Source organism: Aquarana catesbeiana, linkage group LG06 (assembly GCF_042186555.1).
Source record: "Aquarana catesbeiana isolate 2022-GZ linkage group LG06, ASM4218655v1, whole genome shotgun sequence".
NCBI classification, from domain to species: domain Eukaryota; kingdom Metazoa; phylum Chordata; class Amphibia; order Anura; family Ranidae; genus Aquarana; species Aquarana catesbeiana.
The window spans coordinates 116,669,958-116,684,933 of NC_133329.1; the positions used below are offsets into that span (position 1 = coordinate 116,669,958).

At 40.5% G+C, this 14,976-nt stretch overlaps 1 protein-coding gene across 6 annotated transcripts in view; it reads left to right on the forward strand.

Moving 5' to 3' along the window:
* TTYH3 (tweety family member 3) overlaps positions 1-14,976 on the forward strand; it is a 222,755-nt gene that overhangs the window by 170,494 nt on the left and 37,285 nt on the right. For 4 of the 6 annotated variants that reach the window (XM_073636709.1, XM_073636708.1, XM_073636711.1 and 1 more), the window contains exons 8-11: positions 4,251-4,306; positions 8,007-8,099; positions 11,127-11,219; positions 12,717-12,853. In XM_073636709.1, the coding sequence (XP_073492810.1) occupies positions 4,251-4,306; positions 8,007-8,099; positions 11,127-11,219; positions 12,717-12,853 (379 nt within the window). Of the gene's footprint in view, positions 1-4,250; positions 4,307-8,006; positions 8,100-11,126; positions 11,220-12,716; positions 12,858-14,976 lie in introns of all 6 variants that reach the window. The other 2 variants (XM_073636712.1, XM_073636713.1) reach the window with 1 other exon arrangement.

Sequence of the window (14,976 nt, forward strand, 5' to 3'; positions counted from 1 at the left end):
CGTCAACATTTTCACAACTTTCAATTAAATTCTTTAGTTAATAATTTCATAGTACATTGAGTAAGTAGCATTTGGTTCAGTTCTTTTGTGTATTTGTGCTTACTTTTTCTACATACTACAGTATATAAAAAGTCTACACATCCTCATTAAAATATCAGGTTTCTGTGATATAAAAAAATAAGACAAAGATTAATAATTTCAGAACTTTTTCTACCTTTTAACCACTTGCCCACTGGGCACTTAAAACCCCTTCCTAACCCGACCAATTTTCAGCTTTCAGCACTCACATTTTGAATAACAATTACTCAGTCATGCAACACTGTACCCATATAAACATTTTTGTCCTTTTATTCACACAAATCACTTTCTTTGGTGGTATGTATTCACCTCTGGGTTTTTTTTATTTTTTGCGCTATAAATGAAAAAAGACTGAAAATGTAAAAAAAAAATGCATTTTTCTTTGTTTCTGTTATAAAATTTTGCAAACTTGGTAAATTTTCTTCATAGATTTTGGCAAAAAGTTATACTGCTGCATATCTTTGGTAGAAATAACCCAAATAAGTATATATTATTTGGTCTTTCTGAAAGTTAAGGCTACAAGCTATGGTGGCAATCATTGAAAACGTATCACACCTGATGTACTGATGGCTTATCTCATTTCTTGAGGCCCGAACAAGACAGAAAAGTACAAATAACCCCTTTTTGCAAAGTAGACATTTCAAGGTATTTAGTATGAAGCATGATGAGTTTTTTGAAGTTGTAATTTTTTTCCCACAATTCTTTGCAAAATAAAGATTTTTTTTTTCCCACAAAATTGTCATATTACAAGTTATTTCTCTCACATGGCATGTGCATACCACAAATTACACCCCAAAATTCATTCTGCTACTCCTCCTGAGTATGGCGATACCAAATGTGTGAGACTTTACACAGCCTGGCCACATACAGAGGCCCAACATACAAGTAGCACCCCCAGATGTTCTAGGAGCATAAATTACACATAAGATTTCCTAACAACCTATTACACTTTTGAAAACCCTGGAACATCAGGACAATGGAAACGCCTACAAAATGACCGCATTTTGTAAAGCTAACATCCCAACGTGCATTTTATGAGGCAGTATGAGTCTTTTGAACATGTCATTTTTTTTCCACAGGTTTTTGGAAAATGTGGAAAGAAAATGAAAACGCTTTTTGTGTAAAATAAAAAATAAAAATAAAAATTCCATTTATAAGATATTTTTTAACACACAGCATGTGCATACCACAAATTACACCCCAAAATACCATCTGCTACTCCTCCTAAGTATAGTGATACCACATGTGTGAGACTTTTATAGAGCCTGGCCACATACAGATGCCCAACATGCATGTAACACCACAACGACCCACTGATAGGGTGGCACTGAGCACTCACTGATGGGCACTGTAGGGCACAGATGAGCACTGTAGCGGCACTGATGGCAAAGATGAGTACTGTAGGGCACAGATGGCAAAGATGAGCACTGATGTGGCACTGTAGAGCACTGTAGTGGCACTGATGTGGCACAGGGAGCACTGATGGGCACTGTAGTGGCAAAGAGGGTACTGTAGTGGAACAGGGGGCACTGATGTGGCACTGCTGGGCACTGTGAAGCACAGTAAAAATCAATTGGACTTACTGTGCTTCACTCGATCTCTCTCCTCGCACGCTGTATCGGTGTGAGGGGGGGAGAGCTTAACTCTTGCATGACCCAGATTGTTTACATTATGATCGCTCCATCATTGGACAGAGCGATCAGGTGGTAAAGGGCCGCTGTCATTGGCCCTTTAACGTGATCTGTGATGCGCCGAGTCTGGTGAACCCAGTGAACACTAACAGTTACATGTGCGTGGCCGAGTTCGGGAAGGCGTCCCTTGATGCCCTCCCAGATCTAGCCGACCTCGCCGTAGCCATATTTCGGCTTTGGCCCAGTTGGCAAGTGGTTAATGTGACCTATAAACTGTAGAACTCAGTTAAACAACAAACTGAAATCTTTTAGGTGGAGGGAAGTAAAAATAAAAAATAAAAATATGGTTGCATAAGTGTGCACATCCTTAAACTAATACTTTGTTGAAGCAACTTTTGATCTTGTTACAGCACCCAGTCTTTTTGGGTATGAGTCTATCAGCATGGCACATCTTGACTTGGCAATATTTGCCCACTCCTCTTTGCAAAAACACTCCAAATCTGTCAGATTGTGAGAGCATCTTCTGTGCACAGCGCTCTTCAGATCACCCCACAGATTTTTAATCGGATTCAGGTCTGGGCTCTGGCTGGACCATTCCAAAACTTTAATCATCTTCTGGTGAAGCCATTTCTTTGGATGTATGCTTTGGGTCGTCATGCTGAAAGATGAAGCTCCTCTTCATGTTCAGCTTTCTAGCAGAAGCCTGTAGTGCCAATATTGACTGGTATTTGGAACTGTTCATCATTCCCTCTACCTCAACTAAAAACAGCCCCAAAGCATGATGTTGCCACCACCATGCTTCACGGTGGGTATGGTGTTCTTTTGGTGATGTGCAGTGTTGTTTTTGCACCAAACATATCTTTTAGAAATTATAACCAAAAAGTTCAACCTTGGTTTCATCAGACCATAACACATTTTCCCACATGCTTTTGGGAGACTTCAGATGTGTTTTTGCAAAATTTAGCCGGGCTTGTATGTTTTTCTTTGTAAGAAAAGGCTTCCGTCTTGACACTGTACCCCATAGCCCAGACATATGAAGAATATGGGAGATTGTTGTCACATGTACCACACAGCCAGTACTTGCCAGATATTCCTGCAGCTCATTTAATGTTGCTGTAGGCCTCTTGGCGGCCTTCCTGGCCAGTTTTTTTTTTCTCGTCCTTTCATCAATTTAGGAGTGACGTCCAGTTCTTGGTAATGTCACTGGTGTGCCATGTTTTCTTCACTTGATGATGACAGTCTTCACTGTATTCCATGGTGCTAATGCCTTGGAAATTCTTTTGTACCCTTCTCCTGACTGATACCTTTAAACAATGAGATCCCTCTGCTGCAGACCATGTCTTTTGCTGTAGGATGTGACTAAGAAAACGTCAGGAAAGACCTACTAGAACAGCTGAACTTTTATTTGTGGTTTATCAGAGGCAAAAGCAGATAAAGCAACGCTCAAAATCAGTGTAATGCCCCATACACACGGTCGGATTTTCCAACGGAAAATGTGTGATAGAACCTTGTTGTCGGAAATTCCGACCGTGTGTAGGCTCCATCACACATTTTCCATCGGATTTTCCGACACACAAAGTTTGAGAGCAGGATATAAAATTTTTTTTTGTTGTCGGAAATTCCGATCGTGTGTACACAAATCCGACGGACAAAGTGCCACGCATGCTCAGAATAAATAAAGAGATGAAAGCTATTGGCTACTGCCCTGTTTATAGTCCCGACGTACGTGTTTTACGTCACCGCGTTCAGAACGATCGGATTTTCCGACAACTTTGTGTGACCGTGTGTATGCAAGACAAGCTTGAGCCAACATCCGTCGGAAAAAATCCTAGGATTTTGTTGTCGGAATGTCCGAACAAAGTCCGACCGTGTGTACGGGGGCATAAGTCCTTTGCAGGCTTGTGATAAAATCCACAATGGGTGGCTCTGATGCTCTCTCACACTGGCACAGACATAAATACAAAGAATAGAGCCGGCAACTCCAAACGTCCTTCTTTATATTCAGAGGCACTTTAAATGATGGCAGGTGTGTACTGACTCCTATTTTTAACATGAGTTTGAATGTGATTGCTTAATTCTGTACATAGCTACATCCCCAGTTATAAGAGGGTGTGCACACTTATGCAATCACATTATTTTATTAAAAGAATTCAGTTTGTTTTTCAATTTCCTTGTACAGTTTATAGGTCACATTAAAGGTGAAAAAAATTCTGAATTGATTTATCTTTGTCTAATTTTTTTACATTACATAAACCTGACATTTTAACAGGGGTGTGTAGACTTTTTTTTTTTTTTTTTTATATCCACTGTATATGTCATTGAATGTTCTACTTATGTATTCAGATATCCATTTACAGCTCCTGTTGTGTCTAATTGCACTTTTGGATGTAACTTATGTAAATGTAAACACGTAATATACATTTAAAAGCTTTTCCATCTTTATTAATGCCCCGTAGTGCTTGAACTCTCTCCTTATGTATTACATTACTATACTCACATTATTTTACCAGTTCTAACCAGTTTTTATTTCTTGCTTTTCAGATATTTTAAACTACTATCTCTCCTGTAATGCTGGATCTGCAAACCCTTTTCAGCAGGTACATTAGACAATTATTTTTTTTTTGTTTCTGAATCTTTCCTATCAATTTTGTTTGAAAATGCAGACTGATAAGTTCTTCAGGGGAGGGATATAGGTATATATAGATATAGATATAGAGATATATATATATATATATATATATATATATATATATATATATATATATATATATGTATATGTATGTGTGTATATATGTATATGTATGTGTGTATATATGTATATGTATGTGTGTATGTATATATATATATATATATATATATATATATATATATATATATATATATATATATATATATATAAATAATTTTTTTATTTTTTTTTCTAAAACCTCAAACGTGTCATACTTACCTGCTCTGTGCAGTGATATTGCACAGAGTAGCCCACCAGAAACTCCCTTCTGGGGTCCCCCTCCAGCTCCTCTTTTCTGTGTACTTCCACTTCTCATGGTGGCGCACCTGCGGGCTCGCTCCTGTGCCAGGCTGTTTGTTTCCTCTCCCCCCCCCTCCCCGTTACCACCTTGACAGCTGTCTCTGAGCTTGTAAGAGGGGAGAGAGCAAGGACCAGCGCCGCAGCAGACAGGCACAGCACTGGATTGATACAGGATTTGGGTAAGTATTTAAGGGGGGGGGGGGGCAACTAACTAGTGGAAGGTTTTTTTACCTTAATGCAGGTAATGTATCAAGGTAAAAAGCCTTTTGGCTTGGGAACCACTTTAATGTACTGAGGACGCTGCAATGCATAGAGATTTTTTTTTGGTAAACTAACACTTCAATGGAAATGTTGAGAGGAGGGTTGCATAACGAAGTTTGTTATGTTAAAGGGTTTGTAAACCCTCAATTTTTTCTTTCTTTTTTTAAACAAAAATAGCAAACATGCCTTTACTTACCTGCTCTGTGCTATGCTTTTGCACAGAGCAGCCCCGATCCTCTTCTTCTAGGGTCCCCTGCTGGCCCTCCAAGCCCCTCCTCTCCATCGGGTGCCCCGATACAAAGCCGCTTTCCATGGGGGGCACCCGCGTGGGCTCACTCCCGAGTGCCGCTGCTGCGTCCATTGACACAGACAGCGGGACTCGGCCCTGCCCCTGCGTCGCAGCTTTTGATTGACAGCAGCGGCAGCCACTGGCTCCTGCTGATATCAATCTGTCCAATGAGGAGAGTGGCAGCGACTGGAGCCCACATCGCTGGATTGGATCGGACTTGGGTAACTTGGGGGAGTCTAAGGGGAGGGAGCTGCAGCACATTAGGTTTTTCACCTAAATGCATAGAATGTATTAAGGTGAAAAGAATTTCCAACCACTTTAAGCTTACATTTTTGCATCAGGTAGTTTTTAACCATTTTGTACTTAAGCTTAGTCATACACCGCTTGAATTTGGAATGATTTCTGCTGAATCATCTGATATTCTAGCCATGGTTGGCCTTTTGTCACCACCCAGGTCAACAAAGGTTGATTCAAAAATTGAGTCTGATGGAAAATTATCATCTGAAAAGTAACTGCATTCTATCAGATGCTGTCACTGTTTGACTATTCAGAAATCTGAGTGTATGGCTAGCTATAGAATAAGGATCAATATGTTTGAGTAGAGTATTTATGTTCATTGGGGACAGAAGGGCTGCATTTGTATCGTTAGTGGCAGTATCGCAATATACATTTTATGTGTTCTATGGCTTTAAGAAATGTATTGTTGCTATTGTAGCCGGTAGCCTCTGTGACTGCTCCTGAGTGGGGTGAAACATGTCAGAGCATAGAAGTGTGGTGGGGCATTTGTTTCCATCGAAACACAATAAAGTGGATTGAGACTCCTAACTGTCCCGTGTGTCTGCAAGGCATTGTAGGAGGACAGGATGAGTCCTTTGCATGGCTGCCAGGAGAAATTTGGAGGGGCCGTGAGTGGTACTCAACTTGGGGGGGGGATTGTTAACTCCCCTTCACATCAGAGTTGCCCCCACCTTCCTTTACACCAGAGTCCCCTTTTACAACAGAGTCCTCCGTCCCACCTTAACAAGTAGAGTCCTACCTGCAAATCCAGGTGGAGCTGGTCCAGACTGAAACATGACTTCCATCTTCTGCATACCATCCCTGGATCAAAATCGTCCATTTCCATTGTGCATGCAGGGCCAGGGTACTGAGCAGTCATTTGTGCCCCCCTGGCCCCTCCATTTTCTGATGCCAACATCACTGTTAATGCGTGGGTGCAACTGAAACCTGGAGGGACACAGCCCACCCCAACGCCCACCTAGATCTGGCCATGGTGTTTATTTTTGTTCTGTTCTGTGGCTTACTTCTTTGAATTTAAAAGTTGATTTAACAGCAAGGGTTACCAGGAACTTGTACAGTAGAAAGTAATCATGTGTACTAAGCTTGCCATAGAGGTGGATTGAAATTCGGCTGCTTCAGCGGGGGTTTGCCAAATTTCAATACATGTATGAGCTAGCTGGTTGTACACAGGTCAATCTATCAATCAACTTGTTTACAACCGGTCTGTTGGGTTTTTCCTGAATGATAAGTGCCGCTAGCTATAACCGGCAACACTGATCAATTTATTGTGCTGTCAGAGAAGGCTCCCTGCCGGCAGAATATAATAGCTTGGTGGGAGTGATTCCCCCATCCACATATTTGATGTGGATCGGTTCTTTTTTTATCGGCCTCCGATATTTTAAAAAAATGTTATTCTGTATGGTCTGCCTTTGTAAAAAAAAAAAAAAAATTTGGCCTGCTGTTCGTGCATTTGAACTTTTGAGTACTGTAGCCTGGCACTCTCTGAGTCTGACACGTAGGCCAACTTGCACAGAAACAAAATGAGTGCTACAGTCACCAGTAATAATTAAAGCCAAGGCTGCTGTACAGGAGCAACATTACTGTGTGCGTACATACCAAACATGTCAGCTATTGTATGCAAGTGTTGCAAGGCCAAGATTACTACAGGGTGAAGGATCTTCATTTTAAAAAATATGTGAAAATTCTAGTTATGTATGAATTAGATACTGTAGATATTGTGTGTTGAGTTTATTGACTCCAGAGAGGCATTCTTCTAATGGTTTCTCTGCGCTTTGTTTAGTGACTAAAGAAAACTAGGGCCTATGTGACAACAGTGGGTGAATAAATTCCAAATATGGACTGATCCTTTAAGCAACCAAGGAGTATGAATCTTGTTTCTATTTATCGGGTGCATTTTTCATTAAAACAGAACTCCAGCCTTCCCTTCAGTCTTGCACAGTTGTACAGTTTATACTGAAATTGCTTACTCTGATGTTAATGCACACTGTGAGCCTCTCACAATGCACATTTGAGGCCTGCAGCATGTAAAAGCCCTGCTTCATTTACTGGCTAGCTTACCTCTTTAATTTATTGGATTCAGTTCTTTCAATCACGGAGGCTGAGCATCACATGTTGGTGTTACCTAGGGCAATATGCATGCAAATCAAGCCTGTAAAGAAACACCCACCAAGGCAATGCGATATTTATATGACTCCTTTCAAGAGCCAACATACTGCTTGAATCGGGGCTGGGGGCTCTTGAGAGGAGTACTGAGGAAGGGTGCTGTAATGTTTACAGAAAACTATGTACAGCACCCTGCCAGCCCTTCCCACCAGCCACGCTCTGCCTGCATTGCCTAGAGAAGCACAGGGATATTGAATTCTGTATCGGTTATCAGTATCCAGATATGATGACCAATTTTTCCCCCTTTTGTGTCTTTCAGATATTGTCAAGTGGCCACAAAGCCCTGGTGGAGATGCAGGATGAGGTACTGGATCTCTTGCGTTCAGCTGTTAAAGAATACCCCAAGTCAATGGTAAGAAGACAGAAGTGGCTCTTTCACATCAGAATTCATAATCAAGTAGATTGTGGACCAAGCTGGTAGAAGGGATGGTGGTCATCTGCCAGGCCATGTGTTAAAGTGGAAGTCCAGTCCTATAGAAGGGTGTGGGAGTAGGTTTAAGCATAGTTTGGAAAATCCTGGAATTCCACTTTGACATGTCCCGCAGCATCTCGCAACAGGATCAGGGAAGATCCAACATCAGGCAACATGGAAGAAAAGCAAGGGGCACAAAGAAGTATCAGTATCTTGCAACTTTAATGAGATAGAAATATAGTGACTACTTAAACTACAAAAAGAAGTGATAGATATCTTGTAGCACAGAAGACACAGGCACAGTACAAGAGGACAGTGCTGGATCCAGTGTGAGAGCGGAGCCTGAGAGGACAGGCAAACCAGAGCATGACACTCCATGGCGATACCACTGTGCACGGGAGCTTGTTACGCAGACCGACCAGCATGAGTGGGCCAGGTTACAGCATGCATCGAGCTTCCAGTCCTGTCAAGCCTACTTCATGCTGTTTACGGTACAATTATATACTGCAGCATCATATGTCACAGATTATAAATCAAAACATACAAAAAGTAGCATTAATCAACTCAGTACACTCTGTGCGGGATACAGTCAAATCTAATCTAATAAATCCGTAGACAATGTGTAAAAAAATTATAATCTAATAATCATGTAGAATATGTAGAATCTAACGGAATGTTCCACACTCTGAGTGCTTTCGTCATATACCACTTTCTCCCACTCTGAATATAGATATCAGATATTCCAACCGCTCACAAGCACAAAACAAGACGATACTTGTTTAGCTGCTGACATGGACTTTTTTTTTATTAGAACCAAAATTACAAGTCTTTATATACAGTAGAAGAGGAGGTCCCCCCTCCTGCTCATATTACTTTAACAATACATCTGTAACCAGAAACAGAATTAACATAAGCTAATTAACTAATCCCTTAAAGCAGCTGATGTGACTCCGTGCCCTCCAGAGCATTGTTATGATTAATCAGGATTTCACTACAGGTCAGACTTGTGGTCACTGAGCTTCACACAGTAGTATAAACACAGGACACCTTCTTACAATATCAGGAGCTAATTACAATTAACAATACAAACAGTGATCCCCCCCTCCTCAGCCTAGTAGGCAACAAACCATAGTAGGAGTAGACTATCCGGCTCCTACCAGGTTCTAGAGGCCAATGTGATCAGCTCTCTCAACTAACATGTTGCGTTCAGAATCAAACAAACCAAGAATAGTCTTTACATATATCCTGGGAGATATTGTGGATAAATATTACTGTCTCATTTTAAGCAATCCAAGACATACCCTCCCAGTCACCATTTCCAATATGGCATTCACAGGGTTCCCAGAGACTGTGTTCTGGGGGACAAGGACCCGAATACAAAGTAATATCCCCTCAAGGGTCCCCAGGCATACAGCTCACAAAGCGCACAGTTCCCCCAAATGCCAGGACCCATAATCGGTAGGCAAGAGGCTAGCATCCAGTTCCCTCCAAAAGCCTCTGTCCCGGGTGAGTCTGTCACACTAATAATCACGTAGAATATGTAGTCTGGGTATGAATTTTATCAACACTCAATGTAAACCTACTGTTAAAATAATTCGTCAAACCTATTATTTAATTAAAAAACAAAACAAAAAAAAGTTAATACAGATCTATTAAAATTATAATAAAAACAAACTACGCTGCTCTCATAACATTCGCCAACGCATTTGCCTGCCCCCTCAAAAAGCTGGTGATCTATATTAGAGCTAGTATTAAATTATGGTGTTCACTTCAATCTCCTCATTTAGCCATAAGGGAGACCGCATGTTCATAGTCAAAATCCAAAAAGCCTCCCTTTTGCTTAATTTTCGGAACCTCTCTGCAAAAGGGAGGCTTCTGGAAATGGCCTCCATAATCCAGACCTTCAGTTAATTTGTGTTTCTCGGCAAAATGCCTGGGAACACCATGTTCCACACTCTCTTGCTTGATTAATCTTTGATGTTCACCAAACTGAGTTCTGAGGGTCCGGATGGTGGGTCCCACACACATAAAGTAGGCCGCACAGTCCATAGAGCATTTGTAAAATTCTGAGATATTTTAAGTTTTTGCCCTGTGGATAAAAGTTTTGTATAAAGAAGGGGCATGTCACTCATTTATTTTTATTTTTTGCACTGATACATCCCACTAAATTACCAAGAAAAACAGCCTGATCTCTGGTTTGGGTTTGCTTTTTAGCTTCTTGTTGTAATGTAATTGGCTAATATGTTTCTATCTGTTTTGCTTTGCGTCCATTAAGATTGCTTTGCGTTAAAAGCAAGGAAGCAATTAAAACCTCTGTAGTGTAATAATGTGCTTTTACTAAATGAAAATGCTGAACATACAAACTATTAAAATGTTAGGAATACAGTACAAGACTGACAGATATTACAAAAAAATGCCTACAATGTACACATGCCCATTGTTTCAAACAAATTAGCACAGACAATATATGCAATAAGTATACTAAACTGCCTCTTAGCTTGTTTTTTTTTTTTGCTGGTGATGGAGTCATCTTCTAGGATCCAGGATATTCCAGACTGATTCTTTTCTGAAGTACTGAAAACAGCAGTTTTTTTTTTTTTTCTTTCACCACATGGCTTGTTCAAGTCCTTTCCCCTACCCCTCATTTCCTGCCTACATAATTTCCTGTTCTGAGCTCATGAACCAGTCCAACAAGTTCATTTGCACATGAATAGGGGAAGGCTAACTTCTAAAACAATACATATAACTAAAATGTTTTCAACATATCTATGCTATAAAAAAACACCAAAATAGCCGTAGCAACACAATATCTCATTAAAGTTGCAAGCTACTTCTATTTCTCTGTGCTCTTGATTTCCTTCCATGCCCCTGATGTATCATGAATGATGATATATTACCCACAATCTGGGAAAATTGAAGAGTTAAAAACAAGGGTAAATTAGTGACTGTTGATTGTGTTGGTTTCAGGATAAACTTATCAACATTCAAGGAGTTCTGAATTCCACAGAGATTAATCTGCAGCATCTCACAGCTCTGGTGGACTGCCGAGGATTACACTTGGTAAGTAGCTGTCTAATCGTCTTGGTTTTCATGATCGGTAGGGCTAGCCATACAAGAGGTATGTAAATGATCAGCACCAGCAATAATCAGTTAGTTGTTGGGTTGACAGGTGAGAAATAAGGAATTCTCTCTCACGAAGAGAATCCTAGTAGCTGGGGTTCCTCATGCTTGTGTCTGTGACATTAGCAAGAATAGTTTAATCTGAAATATCTGGCGTATGTTGGTCAAAGTTGTCCACTTATGGTACGATAGCGTAGTCTCTTGATATAGATTGTAATGTATGTGGCTATATGAAAAGTAAAACTCCTCCCCTGTGGTGGGCTGCACCTGCACTGCAAGGGTTAACTGCCTCTTTATATCTAGAGGACACAGTAAATTAGTTTTATCTAACCGATCTTCTGCTGCCAGAATGATCCCTGCAACCTCCTCTCGCCTGTAACCTGGAAATCAGATACCCCTGACATCGTCATGACTGATGCAAGGCCCATAGCCCTGCATTGGATGCCAGGATGCCAAGGAACAGTCCACTGCTGCAGTGTTGGGGACCATCATTTGCCAGGGAAGCAGAGTATTGGGTAAGCAAAGGTTTTTACCGTCTCCTAGATGACAAGCATTTCATGCCTGCAGTGCACTACAAGGGGGACTTTTACTTTTCCTGGAGTTGGGTTTTAAAGATTTTCATATGGCACCCAATTCACTTGAGCCACTTGCTGTACAACAGGATAAGCCACCTAGAGGTTCAATTGTTTTCATTCGTTCCAATAATTATAAAAGATGAAGGAAGATAAAACAACCAACATTAACTGCCTTTTTTTAAAGTGCATCTTCACCTAAAAACTAAAATGTGATATGTTGCCAGTCCTTAGAGGAGATGGCTGCATTAGTTTTCTTTTTTTGCTTTATTTTCAGCTGGTACCGGTAACTCCTGTCCTATGGTGGCTACAATAGCTTCTCCACTGTACATAAGAAGGGGGCCACCCTTGGACAAGATTACAGACAATCATTCCTCTTTACATTGGGATTAGTAGTTTACAGAATGAATATACATTATTTGTGGTTTCAGTTCACAGGTAGTGACAAGGACACTGCATTTCTGGCAAGATCAACAGGTATTTCCTGTACTTGCTGAAAATGATCTTAGTCTGAAAAATAAAAACAAATGCAGACGCCACATCCAAGAACTGGTAAGCTGCAATAGATTATATTTTTATTGTTGAGTTTAGATATCCTTTAAATGTGCCAGGCTCCTACACCTAGATCCTGAGATGTGCCAGGCTCCTACACCTAGATCCTGAGATGTGCCAGGCTGCTACACCTAGATCCTGAGATGTACCAGGATCCTGAGATGTGCCAGGCTCCTACACCTAGATCCTGAGATGTGCCAGGCTCCTACACCTAGATCCTGAGATGTACCAGGCTCCTACACCTAGATCCTGAGATGTACCAGGCTCCTACACCTAGATCCTAAGATATTGCTTGTGTTTTGTCCCCTGCCAGGACTATGTCCAGTCTCTCACCGGTTTCTGCTATGATGGAGTGGAGGGGCTCATATACCTGGTCCTGTTCTCCTTTGTCACTGCCCTGATGTTCAGCTCCATTGTGTGCAGTGTGCCCCACACCTGGCAGCAGAGGAGGTATGTGAGTAACTGCTTTTTTATTCTTTGTGTGTGATTGTATGTTTGTCTGCAGAGGGGTGGGGGGGGTAGTGGTGGTAAGACTTGACTGGGACAATCAAGGAAAACTCAACAAATCTGCAATATTTTTTCGCTGGGTAAGTGGTAACTTGCAAATTACACACATTTTTCATGCAGAGTAAAATTCAGCTCTCATAGGCTTTTTCCAGTCCTCTTATCCTTCTGGATTCTAAGGGGATCGTAAGTATCTGCACATGCATCAGAACTGTGTACTGTATTGTTTGTAATATAATTAACTCTTGTGGTCACCAGCCTCATCTAGTGGCCATAATGTAGTATTTTTACTGAAATACTTCAATAAATAAAAATACTGTATTATGGCCACTAGATGGAGCTGACCGTGAAAGGGGATAATTATCTTACTAAGAATGACAAACATGTGAATGGTTAAGACCTTTGCTCTGCGAAAGTAGTATTAAACCCTCAGTGTAACCATGCTCTTTCCAGCTTGTAGCTAATGTAGTGTTGTTTTCCTTTATTGTGCCCCAAAGTCTTCCTTCTTAGTGTTAAGATTTTTTCTTTCCTGTGTCCTTCCCTTCAGCCTTTCCGCTAACTTCCAGCTGGGAAGCGCTGCCTGAGCATATCCGAGATCTAAATCTTCAGGGCTACAAGTCCCATGATTCCTTGTGCACTGATTTTTAATGTGCAAGCATCGACCAAATGCTGTACCAATGTGCTGCCCATATTGTGTTTGCATCCCCTAAGCACAGCACCAAGGTGTATGCGTCCCCCGGTACACGACACCAAGCAATGTGCGAAGATTCAGTTCAAGCCAGGAGTGTTGACGTCAAGGTTGCTCAAAGTGACACAAGAAGCTCTGCCCAACACGTTTCGTCAACGTAACGTCATCTGGGCCTTTGATGTGCATTGCCCTAACTGCGCATTGCATCATCAAGGTGGGAGGGTTAGTACTTTGCTCCCCTTGGGCTTTCTTACTTAGGGGTTATGGGCATAGAATTTGCTTAGTAGCAGTAAATAGAAATCTAGTCACCACCACTCAGCTGTGTAAATCTCAGGAGTAAATGGACCTTTGGCAGGTAAATCATTTCTTATATACTGTATGTATTTTATCTGTTGGCCTGGAGATCAGCCCTAAAGAAAACCAAGCAAGAGGGGGCTTTTTGGGAGACGCTGATAAATGTTCTCTTTTGATGTCCTGTAGAAATGATTTCTCCAGCAGTTGATCCTTCAGTCTGCTTTACCCCCATATTAATGAATAGAGAAAATTACAACACAAATTCTGCATGGTCGGCTTAATACTTTCAGAATTGTAAAGGAGTAGAGCTCCATTCCAAAGATTTGAGGGGAGCTCCCCTTTAAGGGAGACGTGCAATTTTACGCCAAAGAAAAACTGAATGTAGTTTCTTTACAATTTGAAAGCTAATGATCTATTCATCTTCATTGGCAAAATCATAGGATGATAAATAAGCCAAAATATTTGACACCTGTATGGTCTTTTTTTTTTTTTTTTTCTTCAAAACTGTGACAAATTACCTTTACAATATAACCTTTAAACATTTTGTGTGTATGTTGTTTTGTAACCATGTTTTATGAAAGATTTTGTAAATGTTTATTACTATGCAGTGCAAGAAAATGGCTATTTGCAAGGATGAGCTTTTATGATGAAATGCTGCTGCCATCCTGTGGTTATTTTGTATACAGCATGTTTTACAAATGTGATTTGATTTCCTATAATAAATAGACATTTTTCCATCATTGTTTTTTTACCCATTTAATTTGATGCAGTCTAATACTTGTTATAGTTTTCAAACTGCTCTAAAAAAATAGGTGAAATATAATATAGAAAACTTTAAACTTTTTTTTTTTTTCTTAAATTTTTTTACAAACTCAACCAATGGGGACAGTTTATTAATATAATTTAACATTTCAAAAGCTTTCATGTTGACAGAGGTTCCAGCAATACATGTTAAATCAAATCTCCAATCTCTAACATTTTTTATTTTAAGTTGTATTTTAACATAACCGCCATGCAAATGAATGCTATTTAGGGCTAGTTCACATTGGAACGTGCACATTCCCATGCAGTGAAGTTTTGACAGCCC